General features: G+C 39.0%; 1 protein-coding gene across 1 annotated transcript in view; it reads left to right on the forward strand.

Annotated features, from left to right (window-relative positions):
- Positions 1–4,471: 4,471 nt before the first annotated feature.
- The window catches only part of LOC127452570 (ETS domain-containing transcription factor ERF-like), an 88,224-nt gene continuing 66,958 nt past the window's right edge, over positions 4,472–25,737 (forward strand). The window contains exon 1 of the mRNA XM_051718128.1: positions 4,472–5,022. Coding sequence (XP_051574088.1) covers positions 5,001–5,022 — 22 coding nt within the window. The 5' untranslated portion in view covers positions 4,472–5,000. The remainder of the gene's footprint in view (positions 5,023–25,737) is intronic.

The raw sequence follows: 25,737 nt of genomic DNA on the forward strand, positions 1-25,737 counted from the left end.
GGATAGGAGGCTAGCAAAAATGTTATGCTTATATTGTATCGATTTGAAATTATGTTTGTTGATTGGTTGGTTTTTGTGGGAATAAAAGTCATACAAATGTATGAATGTAACTTTCTAATGATCTCAAGAAATTTTGATCTAAAGCAATTGCAATTGGTTTTGTAGACAAAAATATGTTTATTTATGAATTGATAAAGCTAATGTAAGTAATTTATTTCCAAAATTAAAATTTTTAAATAAACTTTGGAGTTGAGTTGGAGTAAATAGTGTAGGCAAGACCAACAAGACCCCAGCATAAGGAGGACTCCTTTTGGACTGTTGAAAATGCATCCCATGAAATTGAGCAAACTTGTGAAATTGGTTGAGAGAATGCCTTGAGTCTGCAAAGCTGTTAACGAAGCAAAGGGTGGCTACTTTAAAGAATCTAAATTTTGGGCCTGGGTAGCTCAGAGAGTAAAGATGCTGACTACCACCCCTGGAGTCACGAGTTTGAATCCAGGGTGTGCTGAGTGACTCCAGCCAGGTCTCCTAAGCAACCAAATTGGCCCAGTTGCTAGGGAGGGTAGAGTCACATAAGGTAACCTCCTTGTGGTCGCTATAATGTGGTTCTCACTCTCGGTGGGACGCATGGTGAGTTGTGCGTGGATGCTGTGGAGAATAGCATGAAGCCTTCACACGCACTATGTCTCCGCGGTAGCACACTCAACAAGCCACGTGATAAGATGCGCGGATTGACGGTCTCGGACGCGGAGGCAACTGAGATTCATCCTCCGCCACCCGGATTGAGGCGAGTCACTACTCCACCATGAGGACTTAGAGCGCATTGAAAATTGGGCATTCCAAATTGGGGAGAAAAAATAATCTCAATATTAAGATAGTTTTGATTGGTTTAACATTGGTAACTACATTCAAGTAATTACTATCTTTCCATTTCTGTTCTGTTCATTTCTGCTTGTGAGGTGGATTTGGTAAGAATGGTGTTGGAAAAGACTGAACATAAACAGAACTGCAGAGGTGAAAGCAGTCTGTATCAACACATTTACACAAATAGCGTGGGAGAATGTGAACAATATGGAACTTTTCAGAGAAACAAATAACCTTGAGTTTATTGTGCTGACAGACTTCGCAAAAGAAAGTCCAGGAGTTAAGAATTCTGTAAGGAGAGCAGAAGAGAGGACACGGAGGAAGAGGAGGTTGATGGCATGAAATAATAGTAACACAGGAGTGAAGGAAACAGTACAAGGCAGAGGATGAATAGAGCTTTTTGGTCAGCAGAATGTATTGTGCTATAACAGAGAGTGATAGTGTCTGTAGAATGGTGTGATTTACCGCAGAGCAGCGTCATGCATAGAGAAAGAACTTGCAATTAGATTTTTTTTAAAAAGACACAGAATGAGAAAAGCTTATGTATTTTTATTTTTGTTTTTTATTTTCTATTCTTTACCTCAATATTTTATCAGCTATATGGGCATCTCTCACTGGGATGTCTTTCTTCTACTCCTTTTCTGCTTGCCAACCACACTTCCTTTGTTAGAGACACTTCAGCACACAGGGGCTTAAAGATAGAGGTTGATAAAGAGTGAAGGAAGAAGTAGAATAGTGTAAGAGAGAAAGGTAACGGAAAAAGAGAATTTGCGTAAACAGAATAGTAGATTTATTGCATTTATTGTCCATATGGTCAAAGGAAATTGCCCATCCCAGTGACAGCTCTGTTTTCTTTCCTGGTAGTGAGGGGTTCTCAGAGAGAGATGACAGCACTGGCAACATTACTGCACGCTGACTGCAGCGGCAACATTATGGAGCTGAGATGCTTATCTGAGCTACGTCTGTTTCCTGTGACCAGAAATGACTGCTGACACTCTATAACCCTAACTAGCACAAATAACAACAAGAAGCACAATTATGAGAACCACTACAACGCAAAAAACAGCTCAAAGCACAATAACAATGTTTCCTCTCAAAGGGCATGCTGGCTGAAATTACAACTGATTAGGTTTAAGCTCACAAAAGCACAGGCCATCTTGTCAGTCTTACCTTAATTACACAGACTTAAGAAAATCGATAAACTGTTAAATATACAGTCTTAAAACATATGGAATGATGATGCATAATGCAAAGCTTCAAGCTCACTGCAGACTTCAGGTTAATCAATGGCTATCAATGTAACAGCTAGAGCTAGGAGAGGATGAATAACTTATTGTATTGTTTGTCAAAAAGGATTTTAATCTTTATCTGTTAAGACATTTTGTGTTCAACTCTCCTCACTCCCCTGTTTTCTGGCACTAGCAGGAGGTATGCTATACTGCTCATGAGTGACACCAAATTTACTTAAAAACTATTCGCCAGTGAAGGATGGGAGGGGAGGGGGTCCTTTTATGGTTCAGGTGTTTAGCTTTAAAACAGGATGTGTATGGTTGAGCAGATGGATCACATTCAAATCATACAGGAAACAAACACACATCCACACAAACACACACATTCTCAGTCTTGTAGTGCCAACACACTTGTCCTCTCGTACATGCACATGCACAATAGAACTAAACTGTGGTTCCACTCTGTTTTTTTAAATGGTAATCAGTGAAAAGAAAAGTGAGGAATTGAGATGAATTCAATTCTGTTAATTCATTTGACTCATCTAGTTTAAAATTCGAGGAAAACAAATGAATCTTTAATACTTCTCATCTGTTCAGTATTGCCAGATATGTGAGGGAGGTAAAAGGAATATTTGGGATTCAACACAAGTTAAGCGCAAACGACAGCATTTGTGACTTAATATTCATTACCACAAAAAATAATCTCAACTCGTCCCTCCTTTTCTTTAAAAAAAGAAGCAAATATCGAGGTTACAGCGGGGCACTTACAATGGAAGTGAATGAGGCAAATTTTTGGAGGGTTTAAATGCAGAAAATATGAAGCTTATAATTTTATAAAAGCACTTACATTAATTCCTCTTAAAACTTGTGTTTTATTTGAGCAGACAAACTGTTTTTGCGGGATTACAGGGTTTACGGCGTTACATAGTTATGGCAACAAAGTTGTCAAATTGGATATAACTTTACAAAGAAAAGACGCATATTGTGTATGTTATGTGGCTATACTTTTGAAACAGCAAGTATTTTAATGTTTACAGATTTGCCCCATTCACGTCCATTGTAAGTGCCCCACTGTAACCAAGATTTTTGCTTTTTTTTAATTTATTTTTAAGAAAAGAATGGACAAGTCGAACTACATGTTTGGGGTAATCAACATTATGCCACAAAAGCTTAACTTATATTGAACCCGGAACATTCCTACAAGCAGGCATTTCACAATTTATTTACTGACAATGTTTAGACATATACAAAAAACAGATTCTACTTGATAATCCACAGAATGTTTGATATTTTGATTTGATACTGAATATTTGTATATTTAAGAGGCCTGAAGAACAAGTTCCCTTTATCAAGCTCAAAATCTGTTAAAGGGATAGTTCACCCAAAAATTTAAATTCTCTCATTATTAATTCACCCTCATGCCATCCCAAATGTGTATGACTTTCGTTCTTCTGCAGAACACAAACAAAGATTTTTAGAAGAATATCTCAGCTCTGTAGGTCCATTCAATGCAAGTGAATGGTGGCCAGAATCCAGAAGGTCCAAAACAGACATAAAGGCCACAAAAAAGTAATCCATATGACCCCAGTGGTTTAATCTGTATCTTCTGAAGCAATATGATAGGTGTGGGTGATAAACAGATCCATATTTAAAAAAATAAAAAATAATTCTATCAATCTCCATCTTTTACCAGGCGGGCGTGAAAGTGTAATTTTTCAGTAAAAAACAAACAAAAAGGACTTAAACATTGACCTGTTTCTCACCCACACCTATCATATCACTGGAGTCTTGTGGATTACTTTTATGCTGCCTCTATGTGCTTTTTGGACCTTCAAAGTTCTGCTCACCAATCACTTGCACTGAATGGACCTACAGAGCTGAGATATTCTTCTAAAAATCTTCATTTGTGTTCTGCAGAAGAAAGTCATACACATCTGGGATGGCATGAGAGTGAGTAAATGATACATTCGCGATACATTCCGGAAATTGCTATTCATTGCAAAATTACCTCTTGATGGGGCAGACAATTATCATTGAATGAAAGAGAAAGAGGGCCAAGTAGCACGAAAAACACTTGTTGCTGACGTTAACGGACGCGATGACGCTGTATCTCTTAGGTTCGGCCTCGTCTGCAGCTCGTAGGACGCGGATATGATGTCATCACGGACCGTGGCTGTTTCGGTCTCCATGACGACGCCTTGTGCTGCAGTGACGCCAGCCCCGGCTCGTGGTGAGGGGGCGTGACTCAGCCAAAGCCCGAGCCCCACTTCCCCTCCTTCACCCGTCCGTGTGGGCGGCCCCGTGCGGCAGCAGCGAGCGAAACACGACACCGAGAGACAGAGAGAAAGAGAGAGAGAGAGAGAGAGAGAAATGGGGGAGGAGACACCGAGTAGTTTCAGACTTGGGAGAGCGGAGGAAGGAAAGTAAGTCGGCGTGAAAGAGAGAATGGGAAACTGACTGATATACTGCGAATGGCGAACCTCGGGAGACCAGATGACAAACTAACAGAAGGATAAAATGTTGCGAAAATCATCAACTCGGCAGAAGAGAGTGAGAGTGTGACAGGGAGACGCAGAGTGCTGCTTTTCTGCCGTGTTGGGATAGTATCGATCGCTCCCGGGACAGAGAGGAAAGCGCTGTTTCGGAACTCCGCTGCACCCCGTCCCGTAGCACGAGTGGAAGTAGTGAGCCGCTCTCCCAACTCGGCGCTGTCGGGGCATTTGTTGTGATTGTGGAAAGAGGGCACTCAATCCAGTCGGTGATCGTAAAGGAGAGAGCAACAAGAGCGCTGAACATTTGGCAAAAGTTTGGGCTTTTGGAGACGGGGTGAGGGAGAGGCCGAGTCCCGCCACTGTTGAACTGACAACTTTAACCAGCTCGCTCTGTTAGGAGCAGATAACTTTCACCATGAAAACCCCGGGGGACTCGGGTAAGTTGCCCAGGCATTCATTATCAAGTGCTGCCACAACTTCATGAACTTGTTGAGCCAGTGAACCAAGCCAGGATTTTACACTAGTTAAACATCTCTATAGATTCTTTATTTCAGTTAGCAACAAATGTCAAAATCTCTTGACAACTGACTTTTACGTATAAACAAAAGAGTTGACAGAGTCAGCTTAGTGAAATGAACGAGGAATTTTCCCAGGGTTAATTACTCTGACATACCAAACGATTTTAAACTCGAATACTTTTATTTTGGTTTCTTGCCATCCATTTTTATGCGATCAAGATTTCAGGATTTTTACTGACTCTAGTCAGTCATTTTGCATCCTTACAACTAATAAATAATGTGGTGAATTGCCCGTTCAGATTCCTTTAAATGACCTGAAGTGTTGCGGTCTAGTCCAGGCAAGTCAGTGAAGTCTGTAAATCTCAGTCCACCGCAGGTTGTCTGTTTTAGTAGCTTGAATGCGAGCAAGTTTTCTAACTTTGCCGCTTTATTTTATCAGCTACATTCAAACTTAATGACTGCCTCTGTGCTTCATTCCAGTTCTTCCAGCGCAAAACTAACTAAACCTGTTGAATGGCCACAACTTGCAAAGCGCTTGTGGCTTTGTCATTTACAGGTAAACATCGAAATGAAGGCTACGTTTTGAATCGATACACAATTGTAAACACTTTTCTCCCCCCAAAATGTCTCAGTTGTGTGCAGTTCAAGCGCGAGCTTTGAACGAGTAGCATGGCACATTCAAAATGGAAGCCCCGCTGTCTAGCCAGTGGATTTGATCAATGTTTTCATTACCATGTGTATATACGGATTACTTTACAATCGGTTCGGTATCTAGTGATTTTTAGTCGGCAATTAAGCTAATAAAGTGCAGTCTAGCATAACAATACAGAGCGGCGCACCGGTTTCCCTTCAAGCAGAGAGTGAAATGATACGTATGTTATAAATGCTTTCCAGTAGCCTGGACGTTTTATTTCAAGTATTTAATTCACGATCACTGTTATCATGCTCAGAATTAATTTCGTAACTTGCATCCACTTGTCTCGTATTACTTGTTATGTTGTAGCTGTCCCGCCAATTATATAGGGAGTTTCAGTAGCCGTGTCCCAGGGTTTGGGATTATTTTCTTCTTTTTTTCTGGTTTCTCTGAGCCTTCTCTTTTTCCATTCCCAGTCAGTTCTCACATCTCGATTTTCTGAAAACAGAACGCTTTCATTATATTTAACAAACGTGTCTGCAAGAGCGCAATGCCTTGTAGTTTTACTTCGTAATGTAGACTGGGATTTATGTATTATGTCCGGCTCTGAATGAACGCTTGAGCACGTCATGGTCACTTTCACTTTTATAAACTATCCCATCCCCTCCCTCACAAGTAATTATTATTATTATTTTAAAGCTAAATCATTTTGGCAGTCTAGTGTTTTCTGTCTTTAAATGCAATTTAAAATCGTATGTATTTTTTATTTATTATTATTTAGCCCAGAGGATAGAATTGTTTGAGTGGCAAACATTGGGCAAAATACCAATGGTATATCTGAAAACCACATTTCTCTCTCACCTGTGATATGTTTAAGATCCAAAAAGTTCAAAGGAAAGCCTTTTAGATGCTGTTATCCGAACTTTTCTTTAGAGTGCATTTGAACTAAGTTACCTAAAATGAAAATCTTATGAAGGTTTAATGGCTGACCTCTTGACCGCTCTAGATCTTTACGTATTTCTCAAAATGTCCTGCATTAGTAAATCAATGCACTAAATCTTTCACATCACACATTTCACATCTTCAGGAAAAAATGCCATTTTATTGTACGTTGACTTTGTGAAGCTGGACATGATCCAGAGAAATGGCTGCTTTAATTCAGGTGCCAATAACTACTACAAGTGCCTTGTGGTTTTATCAGGCCACATTCTGACCTCGATAGTTATGAGGTGAGCTCAGCTACTGAGTATGCAAGCGAGCGAGCAAGGGAGTGAGATAAATATACAGTACTGAGTATAGGATGTGGTTTCTGAGTGCTTCATTCTTTATCAGATTTTAGTATCTCTCTAGTCTGTGTTCTTACCTGCAAACACCCACAGCGGTATAAATATGTAGTGCATTATGGTGAGAGAGCAGTTTCTCTGAAAGCCGTGGTTTGTTATGAGAACGGGAGGCGACGGTATGGTGTGCATCCTGAAGAAGTCATGTGAACTGTCAGTCCTTGTAACACTGACACTATTGCCTTCATCAAGAAGCTTTCACCATATGAATCAACATTAGATAAGAGACATTGCTCTTATCTGTTTCTCACTCTCTGACTGCCACATATTTGTGACCATCAGCAGGAGGAAACAATGGCGTGAATGGAAAAACACCCGAAAAACGATAACAAAAAACATCAAAAATTGCTTTTGATCCATGCCAAATCCCAGGAAATATTGCCAGTTGAACTTTCATGGACATTTAAAGATATTTTATCCACGATTCATCTCTGTACGCCGGCGAGTCTGATGTGTGATCTGACGAGTACACATGCCCACTGGTTGTACATCACCGTAAACATCTCTCATTCAGAAGTTACACATGTTTTTGTGTTGTTTTCTGGTCTGATTTAGTCACAGTATTAAAAAACTTCTGTGATGATCCCATCTGTATGAATGTAGGAGCTTCTTTTAATTCCTGAAGAAAGTTTGTTGCATCTCACAGCGCAGCACAATGAAGGTATGTGGAATATTGGTCACAAACATGGCAGCGCAGTCATACAGTGACTTCACATGAAACATTTAAAAATGAAAATTTTTAAAATCCTCATTTGTATGTACAAAAAAAGCTTTTAAGTCATTTTTCTTAGTTTCACTGTTGATGTAGTAGTTACTGTGCTTTGGCTTTGTATGGCAGTTATTGGTGTGTGTTTACACATTATGCACATGCATACAAAAATGATAAGCAGTTTTCATGTAATATGTGTTTTGGTTTATTCTATTTGATTTGTTAGCCTGCATGTTTATGTATGTTATTGGCTCCCACAGTGTAAGCCGGTTGCCATCATGCAGTTGTAAGAGATTGTTAATTCGGAATTATTAGCAGCCTTTTATTGCTTGTTCACATTGTCACACAGGAGGCCGCGTGCTCCATTTTAGTTGGTGTTATGCAGCCTGCACAGTTGTTCAAGTCTCTCTGGAACCAGTTCAACATTAACAGGCACCTGTGTGTTTACATGCTTATGTATCCTGTTCAGCAGTGTGATGTGTGTGTTTGTGTGAGACAGTGAGTGAGTGTGTTTTGTATTTTCCCCACTGCCTGGTTTCCCATCAGGCCTTTCGAACAGTGCTCCGTCATGCTATTTCTGTAAACACAAATGGAATCCTCCTGTAAATGTCACACACAGAGGCAGGATCTTTAGTTGACATTGAAGTGTGAAACTGTATTAAAAGGTAGTTCACCCAAAAGTGAAAGTTCTGTCATCATTTACTCACCCTCATGTTGTTCCAAAACTGTTTTAATTTTAACAAAAGTATCAGATTTTTTCCATGCAGTTAAAAAGAATGGGGACTAAAGCTTTCAATATTCAAAAAGGAGACAAAACACCATTTAAAGTATTATAAAAGTATCATAAAAGTCATCCATGCAACTTGTGTGTTATACGTTTGTTTAAATTTGTCATTGTTTAATACAAACTTCAACATCGGTCACCCGAGATTATGAGAGAAGTAGCGATGTCTGACTCATGAACTAGTCGTTCTATTGAGTCTGACATTTTTTTTCCAGTGAATCCCGATTTACAAAGCTACTCTGAATAGAGGTCAACCTAAAGTGGATTTTGCCGATTGCGCTAACTAAGGTGGTGGAAAGGCACTCACTGACTCAATGATCCAGTCACAATACAGTTGTGCAGTTCTCCTTTTGTGTTCCACTGAAGAAATACAAAATTCTACCACTCACCTTGGGAGAAATTGTCCCTTGAATTGAGAGCGCTGGGAATAAATGTTTCACTGGAAGTGTAAAGATGGTGTATTTCTAGGGATGAATGATGTCCGCTGGGGTTGAATAGTATTTTGTTTGTTTTTACCCAATGAGAACAATAATGATGTGTGTCCACTCTGACAGGGGAGCACAGTGGTTTGTGTGTTTGCCATGTCAGTGGGTTATGGGGGCAGCATAGAATACGAGCGAGAGTGGCCATGTGTTGGAGTCATTTATGGACTGACAGGGGCACAGAGACCCCTGTGTATGAAGGGGGGAGGGAGGGGGAACATGTGTGTGTATGACCCTGACCCCATGACCTTCCATAGCTGCACCCCTAACCCTGCATTCCAGTGCACGCCCCTGCCCCGCCTGTCACATGCCACTCCGCCAATGGCATGGGGGCCTGGTGCCATCTCCTCTACCACGAGCACATATTGATACTCTAGAGAGCGTATGAACCACGTCAGCCTGGTTTCATTTCCTTATCTAATTTACTAAATTCTTCTGTGTAATTCCCCATTTCTTCAAATCAGAACTACTACAAATTTACAATATTTGATTAAGGTTCCGGTTTGTTCTTGTTACAAAGGTCAAATGTCCTCCCCTCTCTCTCTCCCCCTTCCTCTTTCTCTCTTTCCTCTATTCCTCCATTATCTTCTCATCTGCAATTATACAAACATAGTCAACAGAAGTGCATTATAAAATAGTCTCTTCTGTTCTCTCGGAATCTTTACTATAGTTGAGCCAAATCTGTCTGTCACAGAACAGATCATAGTCTAAAAGACCCAACTTTGGTTACAACTCCGTTTTGACCATTTTTTCCCCCCTACCCTTGAAAAAAACCTTTTTCCATTTATAGAATAAAAAAAAGTATATTTTCTGTCTTTTCTTAATGGCTCTCCCTTGGGACTACTTCTCACCTCGCAGAGTAGGTGGTAATTCTTTCCATGTATTTCCTGTCTGCACTTTCTACCTTTTATATATTGCCTGCCACTTTATGAAAAGAAAAAAAAAAAAAAGAAAAAGAATAAATTGAGAATTGCTGGGTATTATTGGATTTGTAAAGAAATGTCTTAAGGAAATAAAACAAAAACTGTGGTTGGTGTTAAAATCAGAACAAAAAAATATAAATGTGGAGAAGAATAAGAAGTTATTATATTTAAAAATACATTTTGCCCATTTAAAAAAAACAAACAAAAAACAATGGAACAAATGAAGCCTACTGCATTTTTGTGTGGATAGTGTCACACTATATGACATGAAAAATTAACCGGAAAATTAAAATCACAAAGTTACAAAGCAAAACTCACCTTATCTTCAAATATCCTTATGCTATCTATAAGCAGTGGTTAACCAATATTGTATTTTCAATGGCCGATGTCAATACTGATATCTAGCGAGCAGGATGGTCGATTGCCAATATTGATAATACAGTTTAACATCAGCAAATCAAATGTGCACAAAAGTGAATGGAAGTCAAATGAATTTGAAACAAAAAACTTTTGTATTTTGGAACTGACACATGGGGTCAAGTTTTTGCTGAATAAAAAAAGTCTTACACATAAAGACATGAATAGTACTTTTGAGAAATATGTCTAAAATTAAGTACACTCATATGAGATGAAGACTCCAACCAAATCAGGAACCCAGTAAAAGCTGTTTAATTTTACATTGAGCAGGTCACCCCCTCATGGGCGCTGCCATGTTGACAGCACATGACAACCTTTGTCATGCAATTAACTGAGTTACTACAACTTATAATAACATCAGTAACAACATGTTTATTTTATGTAGTGCTTTTAGCCAGTGCTAAAACATAAAAGTGAATGTAAACAAACAAGCAAACCAAACGACAAACACAATATACATAGTGCTGATAACAATGGAGCACAAGTCAACACTATAGTTTCCAGCAAGTGAAAAGGTAAATGTCCAAACAAGAGGTTCCTGCTGGAGTGATAAAACAAACCGCAATGACCCGCAGCTCTCACATCTTAGATCACTGATACGCCATGATATGAATTGCCAAGCAGAGTGCAAATTTAAGGTCACAGTCATCAGTCACCAGATAGCTCACGGCAGTCTGGCCAAAGCGCAGTGTGAAAAATACATGCAAACATTCTTTTGGATTGAATCCAAGAATGTCCATTATTCGGTGTAGTAGTCCATTACGAGTGTAGTATGAGACGGAGATAAACAAACAGCTTCTGTGTGAAGCGATTGCAGTTAGTCAACAAATTTCATGCATCAATGATGATAGGTGTCATGTGACCTTCAAGTTGAGTCGTAAATGTCGTAATTATGAATTCTGAGCACATGAATGAACAAGCGAAGTTGTATTTACAAGTGGGAAACTCGGAATTCTAGATGATACCCAAATTGCCGAGTTGTGAAGTTGGAAGGGGCATGTTGACATGAAAGATGATGGGAAGCAGTGATTTTGCAAAGTTATCTCGATTTCAGTGCTTTATTTCCAAAATATTAATATGCAATATGTGACAGTCAACGAATGACTCACCCTTCGTGGTTTGTTTTAAGGAAATTAATTAATAATTTGTTTGTTAACATGCATTAATCCATCATATAGGTTGTGTAAAAGTGATGCAGGTGTGTTCAGTTGTTCTTATCTACTAGTACAACAGAAAAAGGAGCTTTTGCCATCATTCATTGTGTAGTTTTAGTCTGGCGTCTTCAGAACTTTGTTTCCCACTTGAATGTGCGACTTGTCGTAGTAACGAATGCCAGACTTGGAGGTACAAGCTTTTCAGGTGCACTTGAAGACAGCATCAGTATAAAGCCCAAAACCACCGATACTTTTGGAACGAATAATCATAATAATTAAACGATAATTGCAAAATGGCCAAATAAAGGCCGATTAATTGGCCTGACCAATATTGGTCTACCACTATCTATAAGTCAGATTTTTTTTTATTAATGTTTGCCTTCCATGTATGACATCATGACATATGACAGTACTGATATATTTAGCAAAACCTTGATTCACTGGCTTAAAAACCGAGTGACTGGACTGTTTTTACCAACTGGAAGTCCCTGTCACATAATTTTGTACTGATGTACTCTGAAAAATCTAGTCATACATCTAAAGTGTCTGTCGCTTCTTAAGCCGAACTTTTGGGATACAACAGAAAAAAAATTCCCCAAACTATGTTTTTATCACACAGTTAATTAAACTAGCTAGCATATGTTAGCCAGAGAATTACAAATCATTCACAAACTCCAACAAGGGATAAAGGACTTGAAGAGATTCAGTTTTTTGCAGGATTTCATATCTGTCAATGTTAAAGTGTGTTTTAATGAGATACCGAAGGTTAAGTGACCTTTGCTACTTATTTTTAAACCACTTTCTCTGTCCTCTGTTTACACTTTATATTGTGGCTTTCCATTACACTTTCAGAGAAACTCCATTAGCCCGTTATTACACAATCGTTTAATTAAGAAAGTTCGGACATCTGTTGTTACTCATTTAGGATGAGATGCAGAAGTGACGCAGACTATATATAGCCCTGTAGACTAAATATATTGATACTGAATAATGGAAAAAGTGTTAATATTGATGGACGAGCCATTGACAACCGATAATAGGGCAATCTTCTCATGGTTGAGCAAACACTCCCTCACACACTGGTTTGTTTTGCAGAAAAAACGTGGACCTCCCACATTCCTGCTTGAAGCTTAAATCACTGCAGCCTGTGTGGCATTACTCATTCCAGGAAAAGCATTCTGCAAAACACACACATGCAAGCTCACTCAGTTACTCGAACACAAACTCTCACACGTCGAATTGGAATTCTTGGAAAAGCTTGCTTCTTAAAGATACAGTTCACCCATAATTGAAAATTCTCTATCATAGAAGCATCAAAAAAGTAGTCTAGATGTTTGGTATGTGTCAGGTATTTCTGAAAACAGATGCATCAGACATTGCACTTTTGAATTACAGATAGCATTCATAATGCTATACACACACACACACACACACACACACACACATGTTCAGCTTTTATTTCAAAATCTCAACATGATTTGAAATCTATTTGTCAGTGAGTTTAAAGCCATCTAGCTTTAGCTGCATTTGTGGACTGTGTCCAACCTCTGTCATGTCCGCTGAATTAAGTTGTTGTCCTGTGACTTTTTGTGCTGATCTGGCTGCTCATTAGCTCTCAGCTGCTGTTTGACTGGGTGTTCTGGGTTCACACTGTCATCAGGACTTTCTGTGTTTGAGCGTAATGAAATTCAGGCTGCCGTGGAAGAATGTCTGTGCTGCACATTGCTCTGTGTGTGTGTGTGTGTGTGTGTGTGTGTAGAGAGAGAGAGAAATGTAATACAGGTAGTTTACAGAGCCTGCATTGTTATGAGCATGACTCAGTGTAACACCTGCACTGTGTGTGTGTGTGTGCGTGTGTGCGTTTTCTGGGTGCCGCTCAAACAGCAGTGTCTGAAAATGATACACACAAACTAATGTTAACAGAAGTTAACCTGGTCATAAGCACTTCAGATAAGAGCAATTAAACATTTTGCTCATTTTGCTCAAACTATACGGTACACGTCCTGAGCTAGCTGAGAACTGTGTTCCTGAATTACTTTATTTGCATGAAAAAAAGTGTTATTAAAATGTTTAATAAATTATACATAGAAAGTAAGCTACGGAACAATTTTAGGATACTAGGTTGTCTTTACTGATATGCCAACGCCCGACAGACTAATTTAAATGCTTCTAATTTGTCATTACATTCTTGCACTTGCACCAGTGTCCAAAATTATGGAGGGCTTGGGGTAAAAAGGCTACCAAAATGTAATATCTATAAATTTCATATTTTATTAGTATAATCTGAAATAGTTTTTAATATTCTATTGTAGTCCAAGTTTAAGACATATTATAATTAATATAATTAAATAAAATATTCATATAATTAAAATTGACAAATTTGACATGAATGGATGAGATACAGTTAGTTTTTTTTAATGGTAAGAAAAAAATATACACTTGAATAAAAATGCCTGATAAGCGAATCCAGGGGTAAATTTTGCCCTTTAATGTAAAAACAAATATCTGACATTGATTTGCACACAGCGAATAAAAATACATTGTAAATATTGACGCAACAGTAGAAGCAGAGTTGGAGCCAGGATAATTTACCTGAGGGGGCATTTGATAGATATGCACTTGCATAATCTCAAATTAAGATCACCAAACATTCAAAATAAACAAAATGTATTAAAATGAAAAAGCTTTAACAGTATGCTCATTTTCTCACTTTCCTAATAATTAATCATTTAAAAATAAGCATGATGCAAATCTTAATTAAAAAATCAACAGTAGATAAAATCTGACTACACTGGTATCATAAATTGTGCTTCTTTACCTCAGATTATGCTAAAAAAAAAAAAATTCCCGTCTTGTATAGCTAATGCACATGCACGTTCTTGAGTTGATTGGCAGGCGTTGTGTGTATTTAAAAGGTGATTGGCTCTTTTACCTGAAGGCAGGAATTCCTTTCTACATCTGTTGACCATTGGTTACAGTTGGGCGTTCCAATTTCTCCCATTTATTTTAATAGAAGTGACCCGTCTCTGCTAAAGTGTCTCTGGGCTTGCAAACCACACAAACCTAAACACCTCCTACAGCAGCATGTATGATATACACTGGCGGCCAAAATTTTTGAATAATGTAAAGATTTTGCTGTTTCAGAAAGAAAATTGGTACTTTAATTCTTTAAGTGGCATTCAACTGATCACAGAGTATAGTCAGGACATTACTGATGTAAAAAACAGCACCATCAGTATTTGAAAAAAGCTTTTTTTTTTTTTTTTTTTTTTTATGATGAATTTTTTTTTTATTGATTCATCTATTAAACATAGAAAAGTAAAACATATACAAACAGAATCAATACTTAACCCACACTATGACACTATGACTATGACCAAAAGCAGTAATCACCTCTCCCAGAGTATCTGCCGCTTTAGGTGGGTGTAAACTACTCCCAAAAACAGTACAGATCAGGTGGCACTGCTGTAAATACCTACAGAACTGAGATCTGGGAATCCTAAAATGTTGAACCAAATTTTCAAAGGATCTCAACACTCCACTCTCATATATGTCACCGAGTGTAGTAACCCCCCTCACGACCCACTTTGACCAGCAAAAAGGGGACTTATTAATACATAATTTGGGGTTCAGCCATATGCTCAAGGCAACATTTAAATAAATGTCCATATTAAACACTCTGGACACTTTTGTCCATACCGAGTGCAAATGCGAGATAAAGGGGTGTAACTTAACTTCTCCGATTAGTTTGATAGAAAGGCTTTGCGATGGCGAAATAGGGGAAAGAACTTCCTGTTCAACACAAAACCAAGGAGGGGCTCTCTCAGGTGGAAGCGACCAATGAGCCAAATGTCTGAGACCGAATGCATAATAATAAAACAAAATCTTGGGTAGGCCTAGCCCACCTTTGTCAATCGGCCTATGTAACTTATTAAAATGTAATCTAGGACGCTTACCATTCCAAATGAAGGACTTCGCTATGCTATCAAATTGCTTGAAATAAGAATGGGGGACATCTATAGGGAGAGATTGTAGCAGGTAGATAAATGTAATGAAGCCCACCTGCCCACATCGCTCAAAAACCTTTTTTATTAAGGGGTCAAAATTAACTCTAACTCTATGCGTTTCTTGAAACACTGTATCATATTTCTTACCTTTAAGAAGAGAAATAACCTTCATTCTTTTTATGGGGTGCCCCAACCCATTCACATTCCATGTGGAGAGATACAATCCACTCATATTAACATTTGACAATTTGACATATTAGAAAAAATAGATTGTGTCAAAATTTAAAGTATAAAGACCACATTCCAACATCGGTGCAACAATCAACCCCCGAACATCCCCCAGAAAAAAAAAAAAAAAAAAACGGCGCACGACAGCGCCAACCGGCATCCATCTCTCTAAACTCAAACAGTCCATGTACGCCTACGAGAGTCTCTGTGACAACTTTGCCATAGGATTGCTCAAGTCTGATGCTTCTATACAAATTTTGTGATACAGAATTACACAACAGAAAATAATATATAAAACAAACTCCAGCCAATAGGCGGAATAAGCACAAAGAACGTGTATCCACATAACTGTCCCGAAGGTGTGTTCCTCCACAAAACAAGCTTCAGCCGTTAGCAGAACCAGCAAAAAAAAAAAAAAAAGCAAAAAAAAAAAAAAAAAGCTGATCAGTTTCCTCGGGCAGTCAAATGAATGTTCAGTGAGCTGGCCCATTCGGCTGTTACATGAGTGTAACAAATGCCCTAATCTCTCAAATGATTTGCAAGAAATATTCCACAAAACAAACTCCATCCAATATGAGGTATAAGCACAAAGAACGTGCAGATTCATCCACAAACTGTCCCGAAGGAGTGTTATTCCACAAAACAAACTCCAGCCACTAGGCGGAACCCGCACAAAAAGATACAAAAATGCGCTCAGTTTCCTCGGACAGTCAAGTGAATGTTCAGTGAGTCAGGCCCACTCGGCTGCATCGAGAGCATCACACAATTACTTACTCATTCCATTGACTTTATGAAGGACATCGCTTGCTGTGGGCATGTAAATATTTTGCGGCCATCCTTAATATCTATTTTCAATTTGGCCGGGAACATCAGTGCAAAAGTGACCTTCCGTTGATGTAAGAGTTTCTTGCATTCCTTGAATCAATCACGTTTCTCTCTTGTCGAATTCGCAAAGTCTGGGAAAAAGAAAATGCTGTGGTTCTTCCAAGATAGCCTTCCTATACTCCTCGCCTCGCGTAACACAAAATCTTTATCGGATGATCTCAGAAATTTGGCCAGAATTGATCAGGGCCTGCCTCCCTCCGCGGATCTCTGAGCCGGAACTCTGTGAGCTCACTCGATTTCCAGTTTATGGCCTGTTATGTCGAGCAGACTTGGGAAGAGTTCGTCTAGGAATTTCACCATATCTCGGCCTTCTTCTTCCTCAGGAATTCCAACAATTCGGATGTTGTTTCGCAAGTTACGATTCTCAAAGTACTTTTCCCAGATGGCGCTCCAAGTCCGCCTTAGTCTCTAGCAGATTAGCAGCTAATTCCCTCTCGGATGACTCCAGATAATTGATCCGTTTCTCAACATCCACCACTCTTGTAACCAACACAGTGAATTTCATCTCCATGGCAGTGATCGATCGACGTAATACAGCAAGATCCTCCAAGTCAGCAACGACCTTCGTCAGCATTGCCGACATGTTCAACAGTTGACGCTGAATCTTTTTCACCTCACTGGCCAAAATGAGTCCCGGGCTTTCGGCCTGCTGCTCAAGGGCTTCAGCTTGAGCACGTAAGTGTCTTTTAATGTCTCCAGAGCCCAAGGATTTTGAATTCTTTGACATATTGTATTCATAGAACAGTTATGGAATAGGGTGTATCGAATCTCACCGGTTTATGACACAAAAAGTACCAAAACCAGCAAAGTGCGCAGAGCTCGCCATTCACGCGTCCGAACCTCGTATGGCGCCACGCGACTCCTCAAAAAAATAATTTTTATTCAAATCTAGGCAGGCCCCATTTCCAGCAGCCATCACTCCAACACCTTATCCTTGAGTAATCATGCTAAATTGCTAATTTGGTAACTCGTCAGTCAGTCATTGTTTTGAGGAATGAAGGCTATACAATGCTTGAAATTGCCAAAAAACTGAAGATTTCATACAAAGGTGTACACTACAGTCTTCAAAGAGAAAGGACAACTGGCTCTAACAAGGATAGAAAGAGATGTGGAAGGCCAGATGTAAAACTAAACAAGAGGATAAGTACATCAGAGTCTCTAGTTTGAGAAATAGATGCCTCACATGTCCTCAGCTGACAGCTTCATTGAATTCTACCCACTCAACACCAGTTTCATGTACAACAGTAAAGAGAAGACTCAGGGGTGCAGGCCTTATGGGAAGAATTGCAAAGAAAGAGCCAATTTTGAAACAGAAAAACAAAAAGAAAAGGTTAGAGTGGGCAAAGAAACACAGACATTGGACAACAGATAACACAACAGAGTGTTATGGATCTTAACCTCATTGAGCTTTTGTGGGATCAGCTAGACTGTAAGGTGCGTGAGAAGTGCCCGACAAGACAGCCATATCTATGGCAAGTGCTACAGGAAGCGTGGGGTGAAATGTCACCTGAGTATCTGGACAAACTGACAGCTAGAATGCCAAGAATCTGCAAAGCTGTCATTGCTGCACGTGGAGGATTTTTTGCACTTTGAAGTAGTTTGTTCATTTTTTTCAAATTGTAATGGAATTTTTCACGTTATTAATGTCCTGACTATACATTGTGATCAGCTGAATGCCACTTTGGTGAATAAAAGTACCAATTTCTTTCCATAAGAGCAAAATCTGTACATTTTTCCAAACTTTTGGCCGCCAGTGTATGTTCACTTCCTAGTATCTGTTGTGAAGCAGAGGCTGCAGCCAGAAGGCACTTATTTATCCCTTGCCTGTATACATGTGTCTGAAATCGTGGCATATCAGCACTTTAATATATACCAAAAATATACAATATTAACAAAAAAGCTAAATCTAATCATTTAAAAAAAAAAAAAATTGTCTAATCAAATGATCCTCTGGAGAGCACACTCCAAAAACTTGCCTATATTTCAGATTTATGCATTTCAATTTCATAACAAAATTCCATGCAATTTAATTGAGTAATCTTAAACAAAATTAAATGAATAAAACCTCAATATATTTACATTTTATTAATTTAATTTTAAATTTTTGTTTGTTTGAGTGAATGAAGTTCTATCCATTTATCAATGTAAATATTGACAACTTATATTCATTAACAAAACACAGCAAAAGGTAGTAAACTGCTGTACTCACAATTAGAGCAACTGAATGCACCGAGTGCTGGTGTTAAAACTCTTGTCTTGAGGACCACATCACTCCACTTATGCTTGTACTTTTTAGTTACATCATTTACATCATTCATTCATCCTTATCCTAGGTAAAATCCTTTTCTTAAATCCATTTCCTTCTTTTAGCCTTTGAGCCTCTGAGCTCTGACTGAATTACATACATTATAGAAATGTTTTTTTTTTCTAATTAAGAAGAGAGCAGTCAATTGGCCAGACAGCGTAAATCCTGTCCCCACCTTCCACCTAAAATGTTCAATTACTCACTGCAAATAGTTTAAGGATTAATATGCTTTTATTTATTTAATTTATTTTACAATTTAGTTGAATATTTAAGCTTGCAGAAAAAGTAAAACACATTTAAAAGATAATAACAAAATTATAAAAATTGGCTCAAATACAACATTTTGACAGAGGGGTACAGTGGTCTGGCTGAGGGGGCACTGCCCCTGGTGCCCCCCCTCCCCGTGGCCCCGACCCTGAGTAGAAGATTGTAGTAGTTAATTGCAACAGCTATGATTGTAATATCAATTATTTTTTGAGTAATTGTACAGCCCTAATTGATTAATAAAAAAAAATATTAATATTCTTTGAAAAATCTATGAAAGGTTAGGGTTATTTTTAAATTATCTATATTTTGTGGACAAAATTGCTGAAAAATGTCCCCAGAAGTTAGCAAAATGAGACTGAATCTGTAGTCATTCTGATTATCATAATTTAAAAACAATCAAAATGTATAGGATGTCCACGTTTAGAAAGTTAGGTAAGCACGAGTGTGTTTATGAGCCTGTGATAATGCAAATCAAATAATTAAAAGGTGAAAGTCACCACAAACTCTTTTATTCACACACTGCAATTCATGATACACACATACAAAAAGCTGTGTGTGTGCAAGAGTGTGTGTGTTTGTGTGGTCAACTGCCGGGAATTCAAGTGCTGTCTGGCACCGCTTTAACACCCCACCCCACCCCCCTCCAACGTACCCCGTTGCCTTTCCTTCTCCTCTGGGGAATGCAAGATCATGTTCTCTCTCATTCTCTCTCTGTCTCTCTCTCTCTCTCCCTCTCTCTCTCTCTCTCTCTCTCTCTCATTCTCTCTCTCTCTCTCTCTCTCTCTCTCTCATCTCTCTCTCTCTCTCTCTCTCTCTCTCTCTCTCATTCTCTCTCTCTCTCTCTCTCTCTACATGTGCTTAAACCTGTTCAAGAGCTTATTGGAGTTCGTTCTGAACTTTGAACCAGTTTGTCACCTGCATTTATGGCACTCACTTCTGGTAATTCATCAGTTTGGGTGTGTATGTGTTTAGTCAAGGGATGGTCTCTGTGTGTATGTAACGTATTAGATATGAACAGGTGAGTGCATGTGCACATGTGCATTAAGAAGTACTATTAATAGGCCAATTTCACAAGAATCGGAAACTACGTCACCGCAGGGTAAAGCTACTTCCGCTACGGGTTTGCGGCTAGTGGCTATAGTTTATGTTTGCCTCTAATAATGCTTCTTACCTCTTCTGCATGGTTTGTTTTACACATAATATACACAAAAATAATTTATCATTTTTTCCCAACTGATTCGGCTATTCAGGCTGCAGTCTCTTTTGAGTTTATATGCTCAAATGCAGCGCTGCGATGGTTTCTTCGCCAGCTCCAGTCTCAGCAGGAATATTCTTTAAACAATTTCCCTCCTCTTGTCACCGTATTACGGGAAATAATAATAAAAAAGCTATATATACTCACAGCACAGATACAAAAATACAAATACAATTTAATATGTCTAACCGAACCTCATATAAAACTTCCAAAAATATTAAATTCCGTTTTTAAAAGTATAAATAATCAAATTTGGTTAGACATCTTGTCCCATTTAAAATGTATTTACCTATTTTCATAAATTATATACAATGTACATTAACCCCACCGTCCTAGTAAACAGACAGCAGTAAGGAACTTTGCAATAAACAATGTATTTAATACTGATTATAACAATGTGTACATAACGTGGCATAAGCACTACATCGAATATCATCGAGCCATTACAGTTTAACAGAGTGAGAATATTTTATTAAACATTAAAAGAAAAAAAAACGTCTCACGAAGAAACAAAATGGATGTTTTTCCTGAACATTTCAGTCAAGGTTCCATTCATTTATTTATAAGGATGATAAAATAAAAAAAATAAAAATCTTATTTTGACATTTGAGCCGTGTGCTATAACAAGGCAGATGTACCTGTATATTTGAGTTAGTTTGGCTTCATGATGTGAAAAACATAGAGTTTAATGAATATTATCCCGATTGTCGACTCGAACATTAACTTTATCGCACTCAGTTTTATGATGGTGTCAGAAGCATGTGAATGAGATGAAATATCGGAGAGAGGGATAACAGAAGTGTCCCTGTTTATGAAAGTGTCCATGGTGCGAGCAATCAGCTGTACAGAGAGGGGAGCTGGCTGGCGATGGTTTTCTCCACACACAATGTGCTGTTATCACTTGCGATAATGTAGAGACAGAGAATGAAATGACAGCGAACTCACAAGTTATTCAGTGTACTCTAGGGCAGCTCGATTTTCTCACTGAATATGCTGGAATCAGTCACGTTATATCTTCCTCAAAGTTGTCAGTATCTTCTTTTACCACAATCAAGCTCCTAATTAGAGCTCTGTAGAGTCGGCAACAAAGCAAAAAGTCAGATCAAACATTTACACACTATTTAATTTGTGTGAAGACTTTGATTTCAGCAGATCTTGCTCATGTTTCAATGGCCATTGTTGATACCGGAAGTAAGTTTACCCTGCAAGGGGCAACCCCGGAAGCAACAACCTCGGAAGTGTGAAATTGGCCAGCATATAAAGGCCTGGATTTAAAACATATGGAAAATGTTTTCAGCTGCTTGCTTGCTGTGTAGAAACAGTGTTTGAGCTGCGATATTCCAATGTATACGTTCATGGGAGGCTCTTTTCACATTGATGACTGGATTTCAATCCATTGCACCTTCTATACTGATATTAAGGGATTATTTGACCCATGGCAGAAAGGGGAGTGTTCAAACAGGAAGCCAGTCTGAAAACAGTAGTTGTTTTTGCAATTTTATTTGGTGAGAGTAGTGGCACGGAAATTATACATCGTACCTTTTAAAGAGGCCTAATGTCTTTCATCACATAACACACATCTTATGCTTCCACAGCCAGAAGAGGAGATGTCAGTACTCCAGATGAACTCTGTGTGTGTGTTCTGTGAGTTTTGTGTTTCATAGTGAGCTACAACAGAATAATGTGTGTGTGCGTGTGTTTGCTGTGAAGCAAAACCTTTTAAACCATCGATTACACCTCCATCCCTCCACTCTTCTTACACACTCACACACACACACACACACACACACACACACACACACACACACACACACACACATACATACATACACACACATAACCTCTGTGTCACTAATCCATGCTGGAATACCCCAGTGGCTTCTCATCTTCCCCTCTCTCCATTTTTTCCCTCCATCCCTCTCTTGTTTTTAGGCCTGGTGTCGGTTGCCCTGGCTTGTGTTTATTTGAGTGTTTTTTTAGGGCCAGTGGAGTTTGTGCTGTGTCATCATCACTGAGCTAAAGGCTTTAACATTCAGAAAAACTCCATCCATAAACTCCCACTTGCCGCATCTCTCACCGCTTCTGTTCTTGACGGCGTGACGTCTCCGTGTATGCAAGTAAACAAACCGTACAAGCTCCTAATGTCCTTCTCCTCTCTCTTTCAATGTATATTGCATCGTAATGTCTGTGGTGATGAATAATACATACCTGATTGGGCTGAGAGCTGCTTTATTTAGGAAACACTCTGCATCAAATGTTAATGGTATGTTTGGCCGGCATGCACGTGTCTTCGCTGGAAAGAAGTCCATTAGCTCTATTATAAGTCTGTTCATTCATTTGTTCTTATTCTCTCTGTTTCTCTCTGGGGCGTGTAGGAGTGGGTCACGATGGTCAACAAGTTGTCATCTAACAGCCGATTCGTTGATTAGTGAGGTTGACTTGTTTTTTTCTTCTTTATTTTTACCCAAAAATATTTTTTTTCATAGAACACAGATGGTGAAAGTATCCTTCTCACTATTTACCATATAATGAAAGGGAAGTGCTATTGTATGACTTCTGAATACAATACCCAAGTCATATGGACTACTTCTGTATTTTTTTCTTTTTCTTTTTTTTTTTCATTTTAGACCTTCAGAGCCCCAGTCCTCATTCATTTTCATTATATGGAAAAGAGTGGACAGGATATTCTATAAAAGTCAAATAGCTTTGAAAAGATGAGGGCGCATAAATCTTTATTTTGGGGGTCATTTATTCCTTTAAGTTTTGTATTTATTTATTTATATTGTTTTTGTGGCGATACTTTTAGAAAACACAAACGTTTGAAAACGCATCTTTTTCTCTACGTTTTGGCCTTCTGTCCACACTGGACTTGGAAAACGGATATATCTGAAAACGATGACATATTTGTTGTCATGTAATGCAGTCATGTGATCCATTCAACCACAAAGTCAAGATGGCGGCCTGTGTTGTAGCGGCCCTGTTGTGCCTGATATTCACTTTGATAGCGTTGATCAACATAAATGTTACTTTGTACAGTATTCACATTGCACACTTCAAAGGCGAAGGGAAGTTTACTCGGAATTGGTGTCCGGTGACAGAACACAAGGACAATTGCATTTCAGATCGTACATGCAACAGCAATTTTTCGCATGCGCAGTAAGGGGATTTAAGCGTTTTCATACATTTCATTGTGGACGAGCAATGTTTGGACAGAGAAATTTTCGAAAATGAAAATGTAATTTTCAGATTTATCCCGATTAAGACACCTGTGTTCTGTTCTATTCCATTCTGTTCAGCTGTGTAAACACAGGCTCATCCTATGTGAACTCACCCTAAGAAATTAGTTAGGTCAGGATCAGGGGAGCCTGAAACCAGCTTATTTATTCAGGGGTTTCTTAAACGAATATTTCGGGTTCAATACAAGTTAAGCTCAATCGACAGCATTTGTGGCATAATGTTGATTACAAAAAATTTATTTGTCCCTTCTTTTCTGTAAAAAAAAAAAAAGCAAAACTCAAGGTTACGGTGTGGCACTTACAATGGACGTGAATAGGGCCAATTTTTGGAGGGGGCAAAAATGTGAAGCTTATACAGTGCATCCGGAAATTGTTCACAGCACTTCACTTTTTCCACATTTTGTTATGTTACAGCCTTATTCCAAAATGGATTAAATTCATCATTTTCCTCAAAATTCTACAAACAATACCCCATAATGAAAACGTGAAAGAAGTTTGTTTGAAATCTTTGCAAATGTATTAAAAATAAAAAAACGAGAAAAAAAAAAAACACATGTACATAAGTCTTCACAGCCTTTGCTCAATACTATGTTGAAGCACCTTTGGCACCAATTACAGCCTCAAGTCTTTTTGAGTATGATGCTACATGCTTAGCACACCTATTTTTAGGCAGTTTCTCCCATTCTTCTTTGCAGGACCTCTCAAGCTCCATCAGGTTGGATGGGGAGTGTCGGTGCACAGCCATTTTCAGATCTCTCCAGAGATGTTCAATCGGGTTCAAGTGTGGGCTCTGGCTGGGCCACTCAAGGACATTCACGCAGTTGTCCCGTAGCCACTAATTTGTTATCTTGGCTGTGTGCTTAGAGTCGTTGTCCTGTTGGAAGATGAACCTTCGCCCCAGTCTGAGGTCCAGAGCGCTCTGGAGCAGGTTTTCATCAAGGATGTCTCTGTACATTGCTGCATTCATCTTTCCCTCGATCCTGACTAGTCTCCCAGTTCCTGCCGCTGAAAAACATCCTCACAGTATGATGCTGCCACCACCATGCTTCACTGTAGGGATGGTATTGGCCAGGTGATGAGCGGTGCCTGGTTTCCTCCAGACATGACGCTTGCCATTCAGGCCAAAGAGTTCAATCTTTGTTTCTCATGGTCTGAGAGTCCTTCAGGTGCCTTTTGGCAAACTCCAGGTGGGCTGTCATGTGCCTTTTACTGAAGAGTGGCTTCCGTCTGGCCACTCTACCATACAGGCCTGATTGGTGGAGTGCTGCAGAGATGGTTGTTCTTCTGGAAGGTTCTCCTCTCTCCACAGAGAAATGCTGGAGCTCTGTCAGAGTGACCATCGGGTTCTTGGTCACCTCCCTGACTAAGGCCCTTCTCCCCCAATCACTCAGTTTGGCCGGGCTCTAGGAAGAGTCCTGGTGGTTCCAAACTTCTTCCATTTACGGATGATGGAGGCCACTGTGCTCATTGGGACCTTCAATGCTGCAGAAATTTTTCTGTACCCTTCCCCAGATCTGTGCCTCAATACAGTCCTGTCTCGGAGGTCTACAGACAATTCCTTGGACTTCATGGCTTGGTTTGTGCTCTGACATGCACTGTTAACTGTGGAACCTTATATAGACAGGTGTGTGCCTTTCCAAATCATGTCCAATCAACTGAATTTACCACAGGTGGACTCCAATCAAGTTGTAGAAACATCTCAAGGATGATCAGTGGAAACAAGATGCACCTGAGCTAAATTTTGTGTGCAAAGGCTGTGAATACTTATGTGTATGTGATTTTTTTTTTCGTTTTTTATTTGTAATAAATTTGCAAAGATTTCAAACAAACTTCTTTCACGTTGTCATTATGGGGTATTGTTTGTAGAATTTTGAGGAAAATAATGAATTTAATCCATTTTGGAATAAGGCTCATGGTATAACTCAAAATTTGAGTTTTTTGAGCTGTAAAGTTGTTTAAATAGTTTTTTTGTTCCTTTTAGGGTTTTAGTGTTTACAGCATTAAGTCG

The sequence above is a fragment of the Myxocyprinus asiaticus genome, chromosome 15 (assembly GCF_019703515.2).
Source record: "Myxocyprinus asiaticus isolate MX2 ecotype Aquarium Trade chromosome 15, UBuf_Myxa_2, whole genome shotgun sequence".
NCBI lineage: Eukaryota > Metazoa > Chordata > Actinopteri > Cypriniformes > Catostomidae > Myxocyprinus > Myxocyprinus asiaticus.